This window comes from Wyeomyia smithii, chromosome 2 (assembly GCF_029784165.1).
Source record: "Wyeomyia smithii strain HCP4-BCI-WySm-NY-G18 chromosome 2, ASM2978416v1, whole genome shotgun sequence".
Taxonomy (NCBI): Eukaryota; Metazoa; Arthropoda; class Insecta; order Diptera; family Culicidae; genus Wyeomyia; species Wyeomyia smithii.
Genome location: NC_073695.1, coordinates 148,055,748 through 148,079,764, shown reverse-complemented (window position 1 = coordinate 148,079,764; position 24,017 = coordinate 148,055,748). Strand labels below are relative to the sequence as shown.

At 39.5% G+C, this 24,017-nt stretch overlaps 1 protein-coding gene across 2 annotated transcripts; it reads left to right on the top strand.

Moving 5' to 3' along the window:
• Positions 1–13,483: 13,483 nt before the first annotated feature.
• Positions 13,484–18,317, top strand: LOC129724430 (uncharacterized). Of its 2 annotated transcripts, none has more exons than XM_055679334.1 (5): positions 13,484–15,078; positions 15,146–15,282; positions 15,409–15,728; positions 16,176–16,325; positions 16,387–18,317. In XM_055679334.1, exons 2-5 carry the CDS (start codon positions 15,257–15,259, stop codon positions 17,547–17,549), a joined length of 1,659 nt encoding a protein of 552 aa, XP_055535309.1. In that variant the 5' UTR covers positions 13,484–15,078; positions 15,146–15,256; the 3' UTR covers positions 17,550–18,317. The 2 variants fall into 2 exon arrangements, with proteins under 2 accessions (XP_055535309.1, XP_055535308.1); XM_055679333.1 differs by having other exon boundaries at positions 13,491–15,078; positions 15,146–15,353.
• The last annotated feature ends 5,700 nt before the right edge of the window (positions 18,318–24,017 follow it).

Below are 24,017 nucleotides of genomic sequence, written 5' to 3'. Positions count from 1 at the left end.
TAATTGCAGGAAGATTGCTAATATGACGATTTCGGGAGATTAGCATGACCTTAGTTTTTGAAGGATTTATTGGTAAAAGATTGCTATCGGACCATGCGAGAATTCGTGACAAATCATCATTAATGAGATCTGCCATCGAAGCCAAAGAAAGGTCACGTGAATAAAAATAAATTTGAACGTCATCGGCAAACATATGTACCTTACAGTTTTTCATGATACTGGGCAAATCATTAATAAACATAGAGAAAAGCAGTGGCCCAAGGATTGATCCTTGCGGCACACCTGACAAAATTTCAATTTGGTTTGAAAAACAACTATCCGTAGTAACTACCTGAGATCGTGATGTCAAATATGATTGTATAAGCTGCACAGCGGCTCTGTTGAACATGAACTGGGTTGACAATTTTTTTAGAAGCTTAACGTGAGAAACCCTGTCAAAAGCCTTAGAAAAATCTACAAGCAGCAGGAATGCTATAGCTTTTTTGTCAATAGCAGCATGAATATCATCATGTACCTGAAGGAAGGCGGTTGTAGTACTATAGCCTCTGCGAAAACCGGATTGCTCAGTACACATCAACCTTAAGTCATGTATGAAATCATTAATTTGAAGCTTCAAATTTTTTTCTAAAACTTTGGAAAGCGCACACAGTATGCTTATTGGACGTAAGTTGTTAACTGCATTACTTCTGGCATTTTTGCGTATAGGAATAACTTTGGTTAACTTCCAGGCCCGGGGGAATTTTGAGGTGGATATAATCATATTAAAAATCTTAGTTACTCTTGGCAAAACTTGGGGCAAAATCAGGCGTATGAATTTAATCGGAACATCATCGAGACCAATAGCATCAGATTTGATTGAAGATATAGCCAATATCACATCATTTTCGTCCACAGGAGAAAACTTAAAACCATTTTCGTTCAATGTAGGCACCGGAAAAACACTCCCATCACGTGTAAAGTTCGATGCAAAGTATTCGTTGATTTCGTCATTCGAGAGGTTTAATCGATTATCCAAAGCCGAAGTTGGTACAGCATTAGTAGCTTTCAACCTATTCCAAAGCTGCTTGTTATTATTTTAGAATCTATTCTAATGGAAACATAGTTAGATTTAGCCCCATTTATTAAATGAGTAACCTTATTACGTAATCTTTTATATTGAGCGTGATTCTCATCAGTTCTGCTCGAGATCCAGAGCTTATACGCTAAATTTCTATCAATAATTGCATTTGAAATGTCTCTATTGAACCACGGATTTTTCCTGGGTTTACTATAACGGATTGGTACAAAAGTTTCATGTAGGTCGGAGATTATACTGTTAAAAAGATCAACCGCAATATCTGGATCATCTATACTATCAAATTGTGACCAATCAACGAGATTGATAGCACTCAACAGACTTTGCATGTTTACATTATTATAATCACGGTATGCACGTGTATCTGCACATCGAGAGCGAGATATTTCAATAGACGAAAAGACGATATCATGATTCGAAAAGACTGGAGATGATACTTGATGAACATTATTCATAAACTGTACATAAGATGTGAAAAATAAATCTATCTGGGAAGAACCGTTGGAATGGAGTGAGTAGGTTCCGTATTTATGTATTATTATTAGTATTACTGTCTTTTTTTTATTTGATCCATTGTAATTTGAAATATTGTTTTTAAAATTTAATACCAACTATTTGATACCCCCCCACACATTCGAATATTTATCGTTTGTGTGCGGTAGAGCGTAACGTTCCCGCAAAATGGACGACATGCAGGTGCAACTTTTCCTGGATATGGAAACAAATGGGAAGAAATTGAAGTTTCCCCCAGCAGTTCACCCTTACCTTCCCCTGTACCATCCCCCCTACCTAGCCCTGTACCAAGGGTACCGGAAATACGGGTAAAAGCTTACCCAGATGCCGCTAGCGGTCCCTACGTTGTTTACTTCCGGCCCATAAATAACCTTTGAATATAATTCAAATAGGCAAAGACCTGGCAAAACAGTTTCCGGCCGTAACCGAGATTACGAAGGTGAGGCCGAACAAACTGCGAGTTGTCGTGAGTAGCTTGAAGCAAGCAAACGAAATTGCTAGCTACGAGCTCTTTACAAGGGAGTACCGCGTGTACATCCCTGCCAAGGACGTGGAGATCGACGGTGTGGTTACCGAAGGAAGCCTCACGGTCGATGACATTTTGCGTCACGGGGTTGGCTGTTTCAAGAACCCCCTGATTCAGAATGTAAAGATACTGGATGTCAAGCAATTGCATTCAGTATCCATCGAAGAAGGGAAGAAGAAATTCCTCCCTTCGGATTCCTTCCGGGTGACATTCGCCGGATCCGCACTGCCGAGCTACATAGCTTTGGACAGGGTTCGTCTGCCTGTACGCCTGTTTGTACCGCGGGTCATGCATTGCCAAAATTGTAAGCAGTTAGGCCATACAGCCACCTACTGCTGCAACAAGGCACGCTGCAGCAAGTACGGAGGCAATCATGCTGAGACCGCTTGCAGTGAGGATACTGAAAGTGTCTATACTGCGAGGGAACTCGGCATGACCTTTCGGCGTGTCCCGCGTACAAACAGCGCGAGGAAAAAATTAAGCGTTCCCTTAAGGAACGATCAAAGCGCTCTTTTGCTCAACTCCCCTAAAAATCGCAAAGGTCGTAAGATAACCCCTAGCGGAATGACCAATAAGACAACACAAAAAGGAAGCGGTGAAGAAAAACCGAAGCAAGTACCCCTCGGTTTTAATTTCAAATCAAACCAGGAGTACCCACCGCTTCCTGGGGCACCAAAAACCCCTCGTGCACCCATTTCTCGATCAGAAGACATAAAAGAAACAGGGTTCATAAAATTCTCTGATATTGTGGACTGGATATTTAAAACATTCAACATACCAGAACCCCTTCAAAACATTCTTCTTGCCCTTCTCCCTACAGTGAAAACCTTTTTGAAGCAACTCACAGCAACTTGGCCCCTCATTTCAGCTATCGTATCTTTCGATGACTAATATGTCGAAAGAGGTTAGGAGTTTTGTCACTGTGTTACAGTGGAACTGCAGAAGTATCATCCCCAAATTTGATTTATTTTCACATTTGATGAAAACATACAATTGTGATGCGTTCGCGCTCTGTGAAACTTTTCTCAATTCAAATGACCAACTTAATTTCCACGATTTTAACATCATTCGTCGAGATCGAGACTCACACGGTGGAGGGGTACTTTTAGGGATCAAAAAGTGCTATTCTTTTTTCAGAATCGACCTCCCCTCGATCTCGAATATTGAAGTTGTTGCTATTCAAACAAATATGAATGGAAAAGACCTATGCCTTGTTTCGTTATATATTCCCCCATCCGCGCGGATTGAACAGAAGCAACTCTTTGATATAGCAGAATTGCTTCCCGCACCATTTTTGATATTGGGAGATTATAACTCTCACTGTTCGCTATGGGGGTCGCTGTACGACGACAACCGATCTTCTTTAATTTGTTACTTGATCGACGACTTCAGTATGACACTTTTGAATACTGGGGAAGCGACACGTGTACCTTATCCTACAGCACGTGAAAGCGTGCTTGACCTATCCCTCTGCTCGACATCACTAGCGTTAGATTGCCAGTGGAAAGTAATCAACGATCCCCACGGTAGTGATCATCTTCCAATCGTTATATCAATTGCTGATGGTTCAACTCCCCCGAACCCAATCAATATTTCCTACGACCTTACACGTAATATTGATTGGAAGCGTTATGAGTATATTATAGCGGACTCTATCGAGACTCACGAGGAACTTCCTCCGGAGGAAGAATACGCGTTCTTAGTTGGCTTGATAATCGACGCCGCGACTCAACCTCAGACGAAACCGATACCCGGGGTAACGAATTAACAGCGCCCTCCCAACAAATGGTGGGACAAAGAGTGCTCTGAGCTGTACGCGCGAAGGTCCGCGGCGTATAAGGACTACCGGGAGTACGGCACTGTCAACCTACTTCGAAAGTACGAGGCACTGGGCAGGCAGATGAAGAGCTTAGTAAAGGCGAAAAAACACGGGTACTGGCGGCGGTTCGTAAACGCGTTGTCGAGGGAAACAGCGATGAGCACTCTTTGGGATACCGCCAGGCGCATGCGGAACCGTGACGTTTCGAATGAGAGTGAGGAGTATTCAGATCGCTGGATACTCGACTTGCCAAAAAGGTCTGTCCGGACTCTGTACCGGAACAGAAAACCTTTCGCGACGCGTTTTTAGTAACTACGGAAGAGCCTCCATTTTCGATGTTGGAATTTTCAATGGCTCTCCTCTCGTGCAACAATAAAGCTCCAGGGTTGGATAGAATTAAATTCAACTTGTTGAAGAATCTACCCGACTCTGCAAAAAGACGCTTGTTGAATTTGTTCAACAAGTTTCTTGAGCTAAATATTGTTCCGCATGACTGGAGGGAGGTAAAAGTCATTGCTATTCGGAAACCCGGGAAACCTGCCTCTGATCACAATTCATATAGGCCGATTGCGATGCTCTCTTGCCTCCGGAAATTAATGGAGAAAATGATCCTCTTACGGTTAGACAAATGGGTCGAAACAAACGGTTTACTTTTAGATACTCAATTTGGCTTTCGCCGGGGCAAAGGGACGAACGATTGCCTAGCGTTGCTTTCTACTGAAATTCAACTCGCATTTGCTCGAAAAGAGCAAATGGCTTTTGCGTTCTTGGATATTAAGGGGGCTTTTGACTCTGTCTCTGTAGAAGTTTGAAGCGCGAAACTTCATTCGCAGGGACTTTCACCAAATTTGAATAACTTTTTGCTCAATTTGTTGTCAGAAAAGCATATGTATTTCTCACATGGCGAAAGCCTTAGAAAAATCTACAAGCAGCAGGAATGCTATAGCTTTTTTGTCAATAGCAGCATGAATATCATCATGTACCTTAAGGAAGGCGGTTGTAGTACTATAGCCTCTGCGAAAACCGGATTGCTCAGTACACATCAACCTTAAGTCATGTATGAAATCATTAATTTGAAGCTTCAAAATTTTTTCTAAAACTTTGGAAAGCGCACACAGTATGCTTATTGGACGTAAGTTGTTAACTGCATTACTTCTGGCATTTTTGCGTACAGGAATAACTTTGGTTAACTTCCAGGCCCGGGGGAATTTTGAGGTGGATATAATCATATTAAAAATCTTAGTTACTCTTGGCAAAACTTGGGGCAAAATCAGGCGTATGAATTTAATCGGAACATCATCGAGACCAATAGCATCAGATTTGATTGAAGATATAGCCAATATCACATCATTTTCGTCCACAGGAGAAAACTTAAAACCATTTTCGTTCAATGTAGGCACCGGAAAAACACTCCCATCACGTGTAAAGTTCGATCCAAAGTATTCGTTGATTTCGTCATTCGAGAGGTTTAATCGATTATCCAAAGCCGAAGTTGGTACAGCATTAGTAGCTTTCAACCTATTCCAAAGCTGCTTGTTATTATTTGAAGAATCTATTCTAATGGAAACATAGTTAGATTTAGCCCCATTTATTAAATGAGTAACCTTATTACGTAATCTTTTATATTGAGCGTAATTCTCATCAGTTCTGCTCGAGATCTAGAGCTTATACGCTAAATTTCTATCAATAATTGCATTTGAAATGTCTCTATTGAACCACGGATTTTTCCTGGGTTTACTATAACGGATTGGTTTAAAAGTTTCATGTAGGTCGGAGATTATACTGTTAAAAAGATCAACCGCAATATCTGGATCATCTATACTATCAAATTGTGACCAATCAACGAGATTGATAGCACTCAACCGACTTTGCATGTTTACATTATTATAATCACGGTATGCACGTGTATCTGCACATCGAGAGCGAGATATTTCAATAGACGAAAAGACGATATCATGATTCGAAAAGACTGGAGATGATACTTGATGAACATTATTCATAAACTGTACATAAGATGTGAAAAATAAATCTATCTGGGAAGAACCGTTGGAATGGAAGTGAGTAGGTTCCGTATTTATGTATTATTATTAGTATTACTGTCTTTTTTTTATTTGATCCATTGTAATTTGAAATATTGTTTTTAAAATTTAATACCAACTATTTGATACCCCCCCACACATTCGAATATTTATCGTTTGTGTGCGGTAGAGCGTAACGCTCCCGCAAAATGGACGACATGCAGGTGCAACTTTTCCTGGATGTGGAAACAAATGGGGAAGAAATTGAAATTTCCCCCAGCTGTTCTCCCTTACCTTCCCCTGTACCATCCCCCCTACCTAGCCCTGTACCAAGGGTACCGGAAATACGGGTAAAAGCTTACCCAGATGCCGCTAGCGGTCCCTACGTTGTTTACTTCCGGCCCATAAATAACCTTTGAATATAATTCAAATAGGCAAAGACCTGGCAAAACAGTTTCCGGCCGTAACCGAGATTACGAAGGTGAGGCCGAACAAACTGCGAGTTGTCGTGAGTAGCTTGAAGCAAGCAAACGAAATTGCTAGCTACGAGCTCTTTACAAGGGAGTACCGCGTGTACATCCCTGCCAAGGACGTGGAGATCGACGGTGTGGTTACCGAAGGAAGCCTCACGGTCGATGACATTTTGCGTCACGGGGTTGGCTGTTTCAAGAACCCCCTGATTCAGAATGTAAAGATACTGGATGTCAAGCAATTGCATTCAGTATCCATCGAAGAAGGGAAGAAGAAATTCCTCCCTTCGGATTCCTTCCGGGTGACATTCGCCGGATCCGCACTGCCGAGCTACATAGCTTTGGACAGGGTTCGTCTGCCTGTACGCCTGTTTGTACCGCGGGTCATGCTTTGCCAAAATTGTAAGCAGTTAGGCCATACAGCCACCTACTGCTGCAACAAGGCACGCTGCAGCAAGTACGGAGGCAATCATGCTGAGACCGCTTGCAGTGAGGATACTGAAAAGTGTCTATACTGCGAGGGAACTCGGCATGACCTTTCGGCGTGTCCCGCGTACAAACAGCGCGAGGAAAAAATTAAGCGTTCCCTTAAGGAACGATCAAAGCGCTCTTTTGCTCAACTCTCCTAATCAACTCCCCTAAAAATCGCAAAGGTCGTAAGATAACCCCTAGCGGAATGACCAATAAGACAACACAAAAAGGAAGCGGTGAAGAAAAACCGAAGCAAGTACCCCTCGGTTTTAATTTCAAATCAAACCAGGAGTACCCACCGCTTCCTGGGGCACCAAAAACCCCTCGTGCACCCATTTCTCGATCAGAAGACATAAAAGAAACAGGGTTCATAAAATTCTCTGATATTGTGGACTGGATATTTAAAACATTCAACATACCAGAACCCCTTCAAAACATTCTTCTTGCCCTTCTCCCTACAGTGAAAACCTTTTTGAAGCAACTCACAGCAACTTGGCCCCTCATTTCAGCTATCGTATCTTTCGATGACTAATATGTCGAAAGAGGTTAGGAGTTTTGTCACTGTGTTACAGTGGAACTGCAGAAGTATCATCCCCAAATTTGATTTATTTTCACATTTGATAAACACATACAATTGTGATGCGTTCGCGCTCTGTGAAACTTTTCTCAATTCAAATGACCAACTTAATTTCCACGATTTTAACATCATTCGTCGAGATCGAGACTCACACGGTGGAGGGGTACTTTTAGGGATCAAAAAGTGCTATTCTTTTTTCAGAATCGACCTCCCCTCGATCTCGAATATTGAAGTTGTTGCTATTCAAACAAATATGAATGGAAAAGACCTATGCCTTTTTTCGTTATATATTCCCCCATCCGCGCGGATTGAACAGAAGCAACTCTTTGATATAGCAGAATTGCTTCCCGCACCTTTTTTGATATTGGGAGATTATAACTCTCACTGTTCGCTATGGGGGTCGCTGTACGACGACAACCGATCTTCTTTAATTTGTTACTTGATCGACGACTTCAATATGACACTTTTGAATACTGGGGAAGCGACACGTGTACCTAATCCTCCAGCACGTGAAAGCGTGCTTGACCTATCCCTCTGCTCGACATCACTAGCGTTAGATTGCCAGTGAAAAGTAATCAACGATCCCCACGGTAGTGATCATCTTCCAATCGTTATACCAATTGCTGATGGTTCAACTCCCCCGAACCCAATCAATATTTCCTACGACCTTACTCGTAATATTGATTGGAAGCGTTATGAGTCTATTATAGCGGAATCTATCGAGACTCACGAGGAACTTCCTCCGGAGGAAGAATACGCGTTCTTAGTTGGCTTGATAATCGACGCCGCGACTCAAGCTCAGACGAAACCGATACCCGGGGTAACGAATTAACAGCGCCCTCCCAACAAATGGTGGGACAAAGAGTGCTCTGAGCTGTACGCGCGAAGGTCCGCGGCGTATAAGGACTACCGGGAGTGCGGCACTGTCAACCTACTTCGAAAGTACGAGGCACTGGGCAGGCAGATAAAGAGCTTAGTAAAGGCGAAAAAACACGGGTACTGGCGGCGGTTCGTAAACGCGTTGTCGAGGGAAACAGCGATGAGCACTCTTTGGGATACCGCCAGGCGCATGCGGAACCGTGACGTTTCGAATGAGAGTGAGGAGTATTCAGATCGCTGGATACTCGATTTTGCCAAAAAGGTCTGTCCGGACTCTGTACCGGAACAGAAAACCTTTCGCGACGCGTTTTTAGTAACTTAGTAACAATAAAGCTCCAGGGTTGGATAGAATTAAATTCAACTTGTTGAAGAATCTACCCGACTCTGCAAAAAGACGCTTGTTGAATTTGTTCAACAAGTTTCTTGAGCTAAATATTGTTCCGCATGACTGGAGGGAGGTAAAAGTCATTGCTATTCGGAAACCCGGGAAACCTGCCTCTGATCACAATTCATATAGGCCGATTGCGATGCTCTCTTGCCTACGGAAATTAATGGAGAAAATGATCCTCTTACGGTTAGACAAATGGGTCGAAACAAACGGTTTACTTTTAGATACTCAATTTGGCTTTCGCCGGGGCAAAGGGACGAACGATTGCCTAGCGTTGCTTTCTACTGAAATTCAACTCGCATTTGCTCGAAAAGAGCAAATGGCTTTTGCGTTCTTGGATATTAAGGGGGCTTTTGACTCTGTCTCTGTAGAAGTTTGAAGCGCGAAACTTCATTCGCAGGGACTTTCACCAAATTCGAATAACTTTTTGCTCAATTTGTTGTCAGAAAAGCATATGTATTTCTCACATGGCGATTCGACAACTTCCCGAATTAGTTACATGGGCCTTCCCCAGGGCTCATGTTTAAGTCCTCTCTTATATAATTTTTACGTCAATGACATCGATGAATGTCTTGCAAATTCATGCACGCTTAGGCAACTTGCAGACGATAGCGATGTATCCATTACTGGTAGCGAGGCTAGCAATCTGCAAGGACCATTGCAAGATACCTTAGACAATTTGTCTGAATGGGCTCTTAAGCTGGGTATCGAAGTCTCTCCGGAGAAAACTGAGTTGGTCGTTTTTTCTAGGAAGCATAACCCAGCTCAGCTGCAGCTCCTACTAACGGGTAAAACGATCTCTCAGGTTTTAGTCGCTAAATAGCTCGGGGCCTGGTTCGACTCTAAATGCACCTGGGCTTGTCATATTAGGTATCTGACACGAAAATGCCAACAGAGGATTAATTTTCTTCGTACGATTACCGGAACCTGGTGGGGTGCCCACCCAGGAGACCTTCTAAGGTTATACCAAACAACGATATTGTCAGTTCTTGAGTACGGCTGTTTCTGCTTTCGCTCCGCCACGAACACGCACATTATAAAATTAGAGAGAATACAATATCGTTGTTTGCGTATTGCCTTGGGTTGCATGCAGTCGACCCATACGATGAGTCTTGAAGTGTTAGCGGGTATTCTTCCGCTGAAACATCGTTTTTGGAATCTCTCTTACCGGTTGCTAATTCGATGCACAGTTATGAACCCATTAGTAATTGAAAATTTCGAGAGGTTGGTCGACCTTCAATCTCAATCCAGATTTATGACTTTATATTTTGACTATATGGCTCAAGATATTAATCCTTCTTCATATGATTCCTCCAATGTCGCATTTTTAGATACTTCTAATAATGCTATATTCTTCGACACCACCATGAAACAAGACATTTCTGGTATCCCGGATCAATTGCGACCCCAAGAGATCCCTAAGATTTTTTCCAATAAGTTTAAACATGTTAGTTATGATAAAAGGTTTTACACTGACGGATCTAATCTAGATGAGTCCACTGGCTTCGGTGTTTTCCACGAAAATTTTACCGCCTCCTACAAACTCGATGCTCCTGCTTCCGTGTACGTCGCAGAACTTGCTGCTATTCAGTACTCTCTTGGAATCATCGAAACCCTACCCATAGACCACTACTTCATCTTCACAGATAGTCTCAGTGCCATTGAGGCTCTGCGATCGATGAAGCCTGTGAAGCACACCCCGTATTTCCTGGGGAAAATACGGCGGTTTTTAAGTGCTTTAACAGATAAAAATTACCGGGTTACCTTAGCGTGGGTCCTTTCTCATTGCTCGATTTCGGGTAATGAAAAGGTTGACTCTTTAGCTAAGGTGGGTGCTATTGATGGCGATATTTATGAAAGACCAATTGCTTATGATGAATTTTATAGCATTTTGCGTCAGAGAACACTCAACAGTTGGCGACGGTGGCTACATTCCATTTTTCCTAAGGTATCGACGAAAGCATGGTTCAAGGGGTTGGATGTCGGTCGGGACTTCATTCGCGTGATGTCCAGACTTATGTCCAATCACTACACGTTAAACACGCATCTCTTTCGTATAGGGCTTGTAGACAGTAATCACTGCGTTTGTGGCGATGGCTACTGTGACATCGAGCATGTTTTTTGGTCGTGTACCGAATACTGTGGTGTTAGGTCCGAGCTTATAGATTCCCGAGGGCCCGAGGAAAACAACCGAACGTACCCGTTAGAGACATCCTGGGAAGCGGTGATCTCCAGTACATGACACAGCTATACTGCTTTCTGAAAAACGCTGACATTAAAATTTAAAATTTTCTTTGTCTATTTGTCAGATTAAGGATACAAATATGCTATGCTGAAGACACGGAAACGAAGAGCCCGCATCTATGCTTACACAAATTTTTGAACCCACAACAAACAAGAATACAATTGCTCTACCAGTTGAAAAACAAAGTTCCAAAATAGTTTTAAGTCAAAATTGTATCTCCCCTCCTCTCACCTTAAATCCCCACTAGCTCGTAGTCGGCCGCGAGAATAAAAAAAGGCCTCCCTCTTTTCCCTGCCAACGTAGAATTAATACGAATTGTACTTGGCTCAGTAAAACAGAAAATGTATCGTGCCGTGTCAAATAAACTAATTTTAAACCAAAAAAAAAAAAATTGCTGGTTGGTTGTTTACTTATGTACTTAATGATTTTTGAGTTTTATCTATGCTGTTCTATACTAATTCTACTACTAATTTGCATGTTCTTATTCAGATCAACACGAAGAATGGCTGTATGATACTGCAATTCCAGCAACACCTTCTTCACCATTATCATCAGTGTCATCATCACCATCTCCATATATGGTGGAACTAGCAATGGGCGATTTTTGAACAAAAATCGATTCTCCTGCATCGAATAATCAAAATCAATAAAATCGATTCATAAGAAAATCGAGCCTGAAAAATCGATTTAACAAAAAATCGATTTTTGTTCGGTATAAGCTTTTTACGACTTTTTTTGGTTATATTTATGGAGATTTTGTTTTGTTTGCGTTTTCTGGTTTATTAATCATGTTCATCGAGTTTTCGTACACAACATCTACTAACGATACGGCTTTTTTAGTTTATTGCCATCTTCTTTAACCGCGTGTACTCTTAGCGTTTTTTTTTTCTACTTAAAGTTTTCGTTGTCGCTCATCCCATAGACCATTTCACGAGACGTTTGGGAACTTGATTCATGAACGAAATTTTGACAGAAAGTTTGGAACCGCTGACGTGAAAGCATCAAGAACATCAGCAGGATCCGTGACACCTGTCAGTTCGTGAAATGGTCTATTGTTTCGGATGCAATAAGAGCAATCCAAACCTGTATACAGTCAGGTTTTTTTTACGCGGGGGATGCGTACCTCGTAAAAAAACGCATAAAAACCGCGGTTATTCAAAAATCCGCGTAAAAAAACGCGCTCATTCAAAAATCCGCGTAAAAAAAACCTCGCTAATTTAAAAATCCGCGTAAAAAAACACGTTTTTTTTTTTAATCCGCGAAAAGTAGTCCAGCAAGAAGGGCTTTAGAAAAAACCCGAGACGCTCTAGAACCAGTATTTAAAATTATCCTCTTTGACGGTCATTCCGGATCTTTCGGTGGGCGGAGGGTATTTTTTGGACTAAGTCTTTTACTAGATAAACACTTAAACGTTTCTGGTTCCAAACCCACGTTAATTCGGAAATTCGCGAAAATTGTTTTGAATTAGCGCGGTGTCGCGTAAAAAAACGCGTTAATTCAAAAATCCGCGTAAAAAAACCGCGTTAATTCAAAAATCCGCGTAAAAAAACCGCGTTAACTCAAAAATCCGCGTAAAAAAAAACTCGTAAAAAAATCCGCGTATAAAAAAACCGCTTAAAAAAACCTGACTCTAATTGGGTTGTTCAGTTATTCACGGATTTCCGATTTTTATATATCATCCAAAAGAGTGTAATTTTTTTAAGCAAAACGTGATTTTTTAAAACTATATATCATTTTCCTTCGGTTTTTAAATGAAAAATAAAAATTCGCTCTAAATCGTTACAATGACAGTTGGTAGATGGGCGAACTGTTATTGTAGCGGTTTCGAGCAGATTTCAAGAAGTTTTAAATCGTGATTTTAAAAGCGAAGGACAATGATAGAATTTTTTTTTAATCACGTTTTACTTGGAAAATTCAGATGATATGAAGAACTGATATAGCTGAACAACCCAATTAACAAAAAAATCGGAACATCCGCAGAACAAACTCAAATAAACAAAAATGGCGAGCGCGACACCATGCAGAACAGAATACAGCACGGCATATACACGACCATTCAATTCAACTTTTGCAATATTTGAGTTAACGAGTACCTCGCTACTCATAGTTGAAAAATAAGCCTTTTCTACCTAAATCAAAAAATTGGTGCTTGATAGTAAACACCCACAACGATAGTAAACAACGTCCCTACGGAAGCCAATTTTCAAAAAGTGCACTTGCAGAGGTAGCAAATATGAAATAATGTTGGCTAATATCCAAAATGGTAAATTCAATATCCAATGCAATGCAAAATTTCAGCTAAATCGGAATTCAGGAGTATTTGGTCTAAATTTCACTTTCTCGACTTATGAAGAAAAGCACAGTTTGTAATAGTTTTTTTGTGCCAAATGTCTTATGCCTTGTTCACACTATAGCAGATATCACGTGATATCGTGATCTTGAAACATACATACATCTAGTTTTCACGGAAAATTTGGAGTATGGGATTTGAAATCAAGATGGGCGATATTACCTCATGTGAACTGGTTATTAGAAATGTATAAAACGTCGAGGTCGGGTGTTATCCAAAAAATCGAAATTATGCTAACTGTTCGTGAAGGCGTAATTTTGAACACTACTTCTAAATAAAACTGTCAAAGTCCATTTCCACTGCCACCCCAATGTACACCAATCAGATAGTAATGATTGTATACAATATATGTCAAACTTTCGAGACGGTCTTGTGGTCTGGTAATTTATATTCAGTTCGAGGTGCAAACTTGTCCCGTCGTTCTTTTCATCCTCGCTAGGGATGGGCGAACGGCTCACGAGCCGTTCATATGAACCGGTTCTTAGGAAAGAGCAAAAGAACGAACGGCTCACGAAAAAGAACTGTTTGGTTCGCGCCCGAAGTTTACTGAGACAACACGAACTGTCAACGCTCGTGAATCATTGTGAACCATGAGTCGGTTTAGAGCCGCTCTTGCAAAAGAGCCGTTTCACCCACCCCTAACTCTATATATATTTAACAACGCATGCGTATTAGCCAAATTTCATACGGGTTTGTCTATTGATGTCGCGTTTACAAAGGCAAAAAATGGTTACTGCGTTAAAAATACTGGAGGGACTTAATTTGGCTGCGGATTGTTCTTTTTCAACTCGACGACAAGGTTATCCAGCTTCCCTGACCTACAGAAAACGTCAAGATGGGCTGCGTGCACTATACGCCATTACCGTTCGTGAAAAGCTGGATATGCTGGATATGGGGGTGGTGACATACTCATGAAAAAAGTTGTCATGGACGTAGACAATTGTTTGAACCAACAAAAACATTTGAAATGCGTTTTTCTCGGTTTCATGTCTATTGAATTTTAGCCCATTCTTCAACTATGGACATCCCGGTTAAAAATTGACACATTTTTCAGATCAGTGTCCGAATTCCGAGCACACACTTCTTCGGAGAGAAAAAAATTTCGTATACTATCAATAAAGAAATTTTCTTCTCTTCAAAGAAAAGTGTTCTCGGAATTCGGCCGCAGATTACGTTAGCAACAATAAATGCAATCACTATTGTTTTCAATCCGTTTTGCACACATTTATTTTTCAGGCGGAAAAAAACGATCTTGCCATCCGAAGGATCGATTCAGCAGAAGATCGCGCGCAGAGAAATCGATTAAAAAAATCGATGAATCGACTAGAAAAGATCGATTTTGCAAAAATCGGATCGATCTTGCCCATTGCTAGGTGGAACTTCGGCTTCGGCTTCATCTGGCAACGTCCGCATACAGTCCCTATATTTACAGTCTGGCGGACAGAAAATCATGCGATCTGGCAACGGGTTAATTCGATCAAAATAGTTGGCAACTGCAGACAAAGTTCAAACCATTGAAAACCTTTTTCTTTGTGATCAATAATGTTTAAACTTTTGTGAATTTTCTCCCGATATTACCGAAAAAAATGAAGTGTTTCTATTACAAATGTTCGAACAGCTCTCGGTGTCAGATGAAAAATGTAGCGTTCTTCCGTTTTCCTAAATTAGAAGATTTAAGAAGTAGGTGGTTAACTTTTTGTAATCTTCCTATTGAGACTGTAGTTCCAGAAAAGCCAGGCTGTGCAGCGTGAGTTACATCATCCGCTTTCACAATTTCTGTATAGAACAACAATAAAATTTCAACGATTTTGCAGTTGCATTTTGATGAGCATCATGTATATTTATCTCCGGCTGGTAAGATTCTAAAAACGAGCAAGGCCGTTCCTATATTTGAAAATGTTCCGCAACTATGCTCTGAAGGGCGAATGAAAAAACAAACTCTTTGGAAATGGTAAAGGAGAACATTGTTCCGGGCGAATCTGATACCGTTGTCAATTGCAAAAATTGCACAGATAACACAAGGTGCACAAACCACTTTTGATTTTGATTCCAAATCTAATTTTTTTCCTCGTTTCAGTTCATTACAAGAGAACCAGTCATTAAAACGAAAGCTGAAAGATGTGGAAACTGTTATGAACCCCGACCAGTTTCAATTGATCACAGAGAATATTAAAAAAATCAAACGATGGTCTGATCAGAGCATTACGGAAGGTCTGCGATGTAAATTCTCGTGTGGCTCGACGGCGTACGAAACAGAGAGAAAGAAAAGATTCTTGCCTAGTGGACGTACACTACGAGAACGTCTGCAGAATATTCATTTCGAGAGCGGTGTACTCGAAGAAGCTTTTGTTTTACTTGAGCATAAAGTACCAAGAATGAAAGATACTGATAAAAATTGTATGATAATTTTTTATGAAATGGCCATTCAACTAGGGGTTAACCATAGACTAACAGACTTAACACCTCGAACAAACTTTCAATAAAATCATCGTTTGGATGATTCCAGTACTTTACGTTAGTAACACTAGCACCATCTGCTGTCGTGTTCGCGCTGCGTCATGTATATTGACATCAGCGCCAGCGTTACTGCATGTGTCAAATGGGGAACTATAAAATATGTATGAGATTGCATGACAGCGCCCCAGACGACGTTTTCGCGCGATAACTGTTAGTCGATTGAAAATTTGAAATGAACGTTTTTTGTGGCGATGGAGCTAGGTTCCAGTGTTACGTCTGTTAGTCTGTGGGTTAACTATTGTAATAACTTGAAAAAGTTTGTTGGACACAATACGCTTCCTAATCATAGTGGAGTAGCAAACCATGTGATGGTTTTTATGTTGGCAGGGCTTAAGGCTCGATGGAAGCAGCTTGTAGCATACTACTACACTAGGGATTCAATCAACAATGGCTGTTTGAAATCTATTTTATTTGATGTCATTCGGAAAACTGAGTCTACGGGGTTGCGTGTGCATGCAGCTGTTAGTGATTGCGGGGGTAGAGTTTGTATTTGGGGTTTTAACCACATTATCACGCTGAATGATTTTTTTACTTTCAGGCAATAATAAAAAACTGTGGAACGACTGTGGAATCCAACATGCCAGAGAGAATGTGCTTTTTAATAAACCCATCGAGCACCCCTGTGACAAATCTCGTACTCTCGAGATTATGCCTGATAGCGTACACGTTATGAAAAGTATGATCCAAGGTTGGGTCGCCAATGGTACAATCCAGATTGATCAGATTACTATGGAATCCAATGGACTTCATACGCCTACTGCTGATATTAATCCTTTGAAGGAGCTTGTAATGTTTGAGAAGGGCTGTGATCTACGAATGACATGCGGGTTGAGGATGGAAGATGTGGATTTTTCAAAAAAAGCCTCGAACTTCGACAAAATGAAGGTCATTAACTCTACAAAGTACGCTAATCATGGTGTGGCGGCTGCTTTAAGAATATTCGGAGCAGAAACCGGACGGAAAGATGTTTTAACAATAGCTTTTTTGATCGACCAAATTGCAAACTGGTTTACATACATGACCACTCGTTCAATCCAGCTGGCCTTTAGTTACCGTAATGAAACAGCCTACCAAAAACTAATCTCTTTCTTCGATTCGTTTCGGTCAATCATCTTCAACTGCAAAGTTGGTGCTAAAGGCTGGCGCAAACCATGGCAATCTGCGGTCGTGATGGCAACTGATAGCATGATTAGGATTCAAGAGTTTTTACTAAGTCATAAAGGTTTCGATTTTTTCTTGGGTGGTCGGTTGACACAAGATTGTGTGGAAAATGTGTTTTCCCAGCTTCGAAGTCGCCAGATGCGCCCAAATGCACTGCAGATCAAGGATAGTCTGAAACTGCTGGCAGTTTCACAATACCTGAACGATATTGCTGAAACGTCATACGAGTGGGACAACAGTAAGTGGCTTCTTGAATTTTCTAAGAAAGCTGGATCTAACAGAACACTTGGAGCCAAAAGAGAACTTAAAGATAATAAGATCGAACAATCAGTTAACGTTCATAAAAAGTATCAATGCGACGAGGACGACATAATTGAGGAATGCGATACCCTTTGTTACCGTTCTTGTGAGCAGAAGGTAGTGTACAATGTTGCTGGTATGATTATGCATAAGATTCCAGAGCATTCTCGAGTCTGTATGAAATGCTTGAGAAGTTGCATTCCAAGTGAATTCCCGTTAGATGATATAACCACAGACTAACAGACATAACACGTCGAACAAATTTTCAAGAACATCATCGTTTGGATGATTCCAGTACTTTACGTTAGTAACACTAGCACCATCTGCTGTCGTGTTCGCGCTGCGTCATGTATTTCGACATCAGCGCCAGCGTTACTGCATGTGTCAAATGGAGAACTACAAAATATGTATGAGATTTCATGACAGCGCCCCAGACGACGATTTCGCGCGATGACTGTTATTCGATTGAAAATTTGAAATGAACGTTTTTTGTGGCGATGGAGCTAGGTCCAGTGTTACGTCTGTTAGTCTGTGATATAACTCTACTCACCAAGCTCAGAGACTATACCGGAGATGCATTGGTATACGTAAACATAGATACGTATAATTTTCTAACGGAGCTGGAGGAAATATTCAAAGGGAACATTGAACAACTCAAAATATCCAATTCAAATCTGGACCAAAAACTTTTCGAGCTAATGTCAGATGTTCCAGCAGCTCACATGTCAAAATGCCACAATATCAGAGAAAAAATTATTCGCAAATATATTCTATTTCGTTTGCGAATCAGCCGGGAATATTTTCCTCGTGATACGCGTCACGACAGTAGGTCAATGGCAGTTTAAAATGCAATAAGTTTTTGCAATTAGTTTTTGTGGAGTTAGATAGCACACAGGAGTTAAACAAACGGTGATACCGTGACATGATACTCACTAGAAAGCGAAGGTTCGAATGATCGTTTTTGCTTCGCTGAATTCCAATTGCTAAGCCTGTGCTACAGTTGTTCGAATTATTAAATCGTTGAATATTAAATATTCATCTAATTGTTGGTCTTATGTAAACTGTTGATTTGTAATAATAAACCTGAAACCAAATATAAATTGATTTATTCTATACACAACACACAACAGCTAATAAAATTCCTCACATATAATTTCAACTATATTTTGAAGACTTGTTTGCCGTCTTTTTTTTATCCAGAACATCAGATTATGGTAAAAATTTAGTATGTTTGATTTACTGTCTCTTACATAGCCTCTGCATCAATTTTGAAATAGTTGAAATTATTTCGATAATTTTTAGCACACCGCGGTCTCAATACTTCCCCCAAGTTTTAACTTTTCTTAACTGTCATGTTCGATTGGCTCCGGTTCGATTGGCTCCGATACCTGAGTCCGCCAGACTGTAAATATAGGGACTGTACGTCCGCACGGCTGCAAAAAAGCGAAAACAGACCATTCAACAGGAAATATTGCAAGAAATTTAAAAAAGTAACACGTCTCTAGAGACCGCAATTGAGCGCTCCAGAGAAACAGATGAGCGACTTATACAGTTAGAAGAAGAAAGAAATGAAGTTTTAAGAGAAATGGCCGATAGCTCAAAGCAGCTCAATAAAGCTTTAATACAGTTTATAAATAAGTGAGGCACCTTTTTAGTTTAGATTTTTTTTTTTTTAAAGGGGGGATTTGTTAGTAGCTTAAGTATTTATGATAAATATTAGTAAATAATGAGTATGTGTGTCCAATCACAAATGGTGACTTCTCAACACTGTTAGAAATTTGTAATTTTAATTGTTAGGATTTGTTTGCTTTCGCAATAAGGACTTATAATTCGTAGGGATTTAAACCTACTTGTCAGGAAAGGGGAAGTAAACTTACAACTAACTTAATTGATAACTTATTGACTATAAAGAGAGCTTATCGTAGCAATTGAGGATTGCAACGATTTTTGTCGAAAATTGTTAATAATTTTATTTGACATAGCTTCTAATGGTTCAACACCAGTAAGTCTATGTAATTCGAGTGAACCAAACCAAGGAGGACGCTTCAAAATCATTTTCAGAATTTTATTCTGAATCCTTTGGAGCGTTTTCTTCCTTGTTGAACAGCAACTTGACCAGATCGGTACAGCATAAAGCATTGCTGGTCTAAAAATTTGTTTGTAAATCAAAAGTTTGTTCTTTAAACAAAGTTTAGAATTCCTGTTAATGAGAGGATATAAACATCTCGTATATTTGATGCACTTGGCTTGTATACTCTCAATGTGCTCTTTGAAAACAAGTTTTTTATCATAAATTAGTCCCAAGTACTTAACCTTGTCGGACCAACTTAAAATAACTCCATTCATCTTGACAACGTGACTATTGTTTGGCTTGAGGAAAGAAGCCCTAGGCTTATGCGGAAAAATTATCATTTGAGTTTTAGAAGCATTGGGAGAGATTTTCCACTTTTGCAAGTAGGAAGAAAAAATATCTAAACTTTTCTGCAATCGACTGCATATGACACGAAGACTTTTTCCTTTTACGGAAATGCTTGTGTCATCGCAGAACAATGACTTTGCGCATCCTGGAGGCAAATCAGGAAGATCTGAAGTGAATATGTTGTACAGGACTGGACCCAAGACTGAACCTTGAGGTACACCTGCTCTGACAGGAAATCTATCAGATTTTGAATTCTGATAGACAACCTGCAGAGTTCGATCAGTAAGATAATTTTTTCAAAATTTTGATTAGGAAAATTGGAAAATTAAAAGTTTGCAATTTCGCAATCAAACCTTTATGCCAAACACTGTCGAATGCTTTTTCTATGTCTAAAAGAGCAGCTCCAGTGGAATAACCTTCAGATTTGTTAGCTCGTATCATATTAGTAACTCTGAGCAATTGATGAGTTGTGGAATGCCCATGGCGAAATCCAAACTGTTCATTTGCAAAAATTGAATTTTCGTTGATGTGTGACATCATTCTGTTAAGAATAATTCTCTCAAACAGTTTACTTATTGAAGAAAGCAAACTGATTGGTCGATAACTTGAAACTTCAGCTGGGTTCTTATCCGGTTTTAAAATGGGAGTAATTTTTGCATTTTTCCATAATTTGAGAAAATATGCAATTTTGAAGCAGCAATTGAAAATTTTCACTAAAAATTCCATTGTGCTCTCAGGGAGATGTTTGATTAGTATATTAAAGATTCCATCGTCACCAGGTGCTTTCATATTTTTCAAATTTTTAATAATTGATTTAATCTCATTCAAGTTAGTTTCAATTATTTCTGCAGGTAAAAAATTCTGGGAAGAAATTAAATCAAATTGACGTGTGACTTCATTTTCAATTGGACTCACAAAATTCAAATTTGAGTTATGAACACTCTCAAACTGCTGAGCAAGTCTTTGAGCCTTTTGTTCATTGGATACAAGAAAACGTTCACCATCTTTAAAACTGGAATAGGCTTTGAAGGTTTCTTAAGAATCTTCGACAGCTTCCAAAATGGTTTTGAATATGGTTTCAATTTTTCAACTTTAGTCTCAAAATTTTGATTTCTCAGAAGAGTAAATATATGTTTAATCTCTTTCTGTAAATCTTTATAAATAGTTTTAAAAACAGGGTCACGAGAACGTTGATATTGACGTCTGCGGACATTTTTCAAACGAATTAGAAGTTGAAGATTTTCGTCAATTATTGATGAATCAAATTTCACTTGAGCCTTTGGAACAGAATAATTCCTGGCATCAACAATTGCACATTTTAATGCTTCCAAAGCGGAATCAATATTCACTTCGTTTTGCAAATCAAGCTCATTATTGAAATTTCTCTCAATATGAGTTTTGTATCTTTCCCAATTAGCCTTGTTATAATTAAAAACAGAGCTCATAGGGTTTAAAACTGATTTATGTGATAAAGAAAAAGTTATTGGAAGATGGTCAGAATCAAAGTCAGCATGTGTGATCAAATCACTACATACATGACTTTGATCTGTTAGCACCAAATCAATTGTTGAAGGGTTTCTTACAGAAGAAAAGCATGTGGGACTATTCGGAGACAAAATAGAATAGTATCCTGAAGAACAATCATTGAATAAAATTTTGCCATTGGAATTACTTTGAGAATTATTCCATGAACGATGTTTAGCGTTAAAATCGCCGATTATGAAAAATTTCGAACGATTTCTGGTGAGTTTTTGTAAATCACCTTTAAAATAATTTTTGAGCTCGCGTGTGCATTGAAATGGTAAATATGCTGCGGCAATAAATAAAATCCCAAGTTCAGTTTGAACTTCAATTCCCAAAGTTTCAATAACTTTCGTCTCAAGATGGGGAAGAGCACGATGTTTGATTCGGCGATGAATAATAATTGCAACTCCACCGCCGGAACCCTGAATCCTATCATATCTATGAACCACGTAATTGGGATCATATTTTAATTTCATGTTAGGTTTCAAAAATGTTTCAGTAATAATTGCAATATGCACATTATTTACTGTTAAAAAATTAAAAAGCTCATTCTCATTGGCCTTCAATGAGCGAGCATTCCAATTTAATATTTTAATTGTTTTATTTAAAATCATTGCTAAATTTTAAATTAGAAACAATTTTAATAGTAAAATTTGTGCCTATTTGAATGGCTTCAAACATTGATTTTGCCTGCAACATGGCGTTCATAAGATCGAACATTGCCTGTTGCAAAAAAGAAAGTTTACCTGCCGTAATAGGCCCCAGGCAGTTGACATTAGAAAAAATATTTTCGGCAGCAATATTAGCTGGAGTAATAGGTGTACAATTATTTTCTAGCGTGTTTTGCTTACCCATATTAACGGTCATTTTCGAACTACCAACACTAGGCGGTATAATGTTCGAACTACCTGTAACCTGTGCATAAGTTAAACGGGTATGCAAAGAAGTAGGTAAACTATGCGTCACTGGTACGCTTGGAGAATTTTGTTTTGAAGTTGGTTTTAATTGAGAAATTGAATTTTGTTTACCTTGCCTTGCCTTAACAATTGCTTAACGGACTGGGCATTGATAAAAATTTGACATATGGTTGCCGTTACAATTCGCACAGCGAAAATTTTTACTCTCACAGGGCATGTGTCCTTTTTGTGAGAAGAGTCTCCACAATTAAGACATTTTTGGTCCATGTTACAGAATTTGGATCCATGGCCATAACGTTGGCAAGTACGGCATTGGGTGATATGCTTTTCACCTCCGCCATACTTCCTATAAATTTCCCACTTTACACGCACATTATACAAAGCATGTGCTTTTTCAAAAAATTTTAAGTTGTTAACCTCATTGCGGTTAAAATGAATTAAATAATTAACAAGGGAAATTCCAGTTCTCTGACTGTTTTCGCCTCGTGATTTTTGTTTCATTAGAATTACTTGGGTAGGGGCTATGCCAAGTAATTCTGTTAAAGTAAGTTTGATCTCATCAACGGTTTGATCGTTGGTGAGACCTTTCAAAACAACCTTGAACGGCTTGGCGTTCTTGGTGTCATATGTAAAAAATTTGTACATCTTGTCAGTTAAATACTGAACAAGACGATCACGACCCTTTACTGAGTCGGCTAATAAGCGGCATTCACCTCTACGGCCAATTTGATAGGTAACTTTAACGTCAGAAACAAACGTTGAATGTTCCTTTTTGAATATATTAAATTCAGAAGAAATAGTTACCACAATAGGTGGAACTTTCTCCTTTTTCAAAGATTTTATATTTTGTATAGTTTCATTATTGGTAACTTCCATTTCACCAGCTTCTTGCTCAGGCAAAATATCAAAAGGATTGTCACTACAGACACTCGAAGTGTCAGAAAGAGATGCCTCTCTTTTCCTCCCCGCAGCGATGCGAGGTTTCTTTTTCCGTTCAGCCATTTCAGGTGATACGAAAAAAGTTAAAACAAATGTTAAATTCAAAAGTAGGTAGTCTTGAGAAAGACTGATGGGAAATAACTTTCAGGTAGTCTTTAAAAGACACACTGACAAAACACAAACTTTGAAGCTATAGGCAGTCAAAGACCAGTCCACAAGCAACCGAAAAAACGTCTGATCTGTAGGACAGTTCAAGACGCACTCTTTAGTTTAGATTTGTTTAAATGTTGTGCAAAGTGAATAAATAGTTAATATGTTGATATAAAGTGAAAAAAATATAGCTACTTACACAAGAATCTAGCAATCGAATCCCTCACAGTTCGAGCCGTAGGGTCCATGTCAGTGATAGTAACAACTTGATCCGGTTGTGGTTTTTGATCTTGATCCATCTCCAATAACTGTATCCAGTTTGCAGTGATGGCATCGTTGTAATTGTTTAGAAAATTGTGTAATACACAGCAACATTTCACAATAACGTTAACTTTGTTGATATTATTATCGAGGCCCTTCCCAATACGTCGGAATCTAGCTTTGAGGCGACCAAAGGCATTTTCGACAACTCGTCTTGCTTTGGACAAAGAATAATTAAATATTCTTTCAATTCTTGGTGCGTCAGCACGGAAAGGATATGGTTTCATGACATTGGGAGCAAGGCGGAAGGCCGAATCGCCGATCAGCATTATTGGTACATTCACGTTGCATATTTGCTTATTATATTGACGCAGTTTCTCTGACTGCATTTCTCTTTCCAGCTTAGAACTCTCAAATATTGTGGAGTCATTGCATCTTCCCGGACTTCCGACATTAATATATTGAAAACGGTATCTGTTGAAAAAAAAAGAGAACACT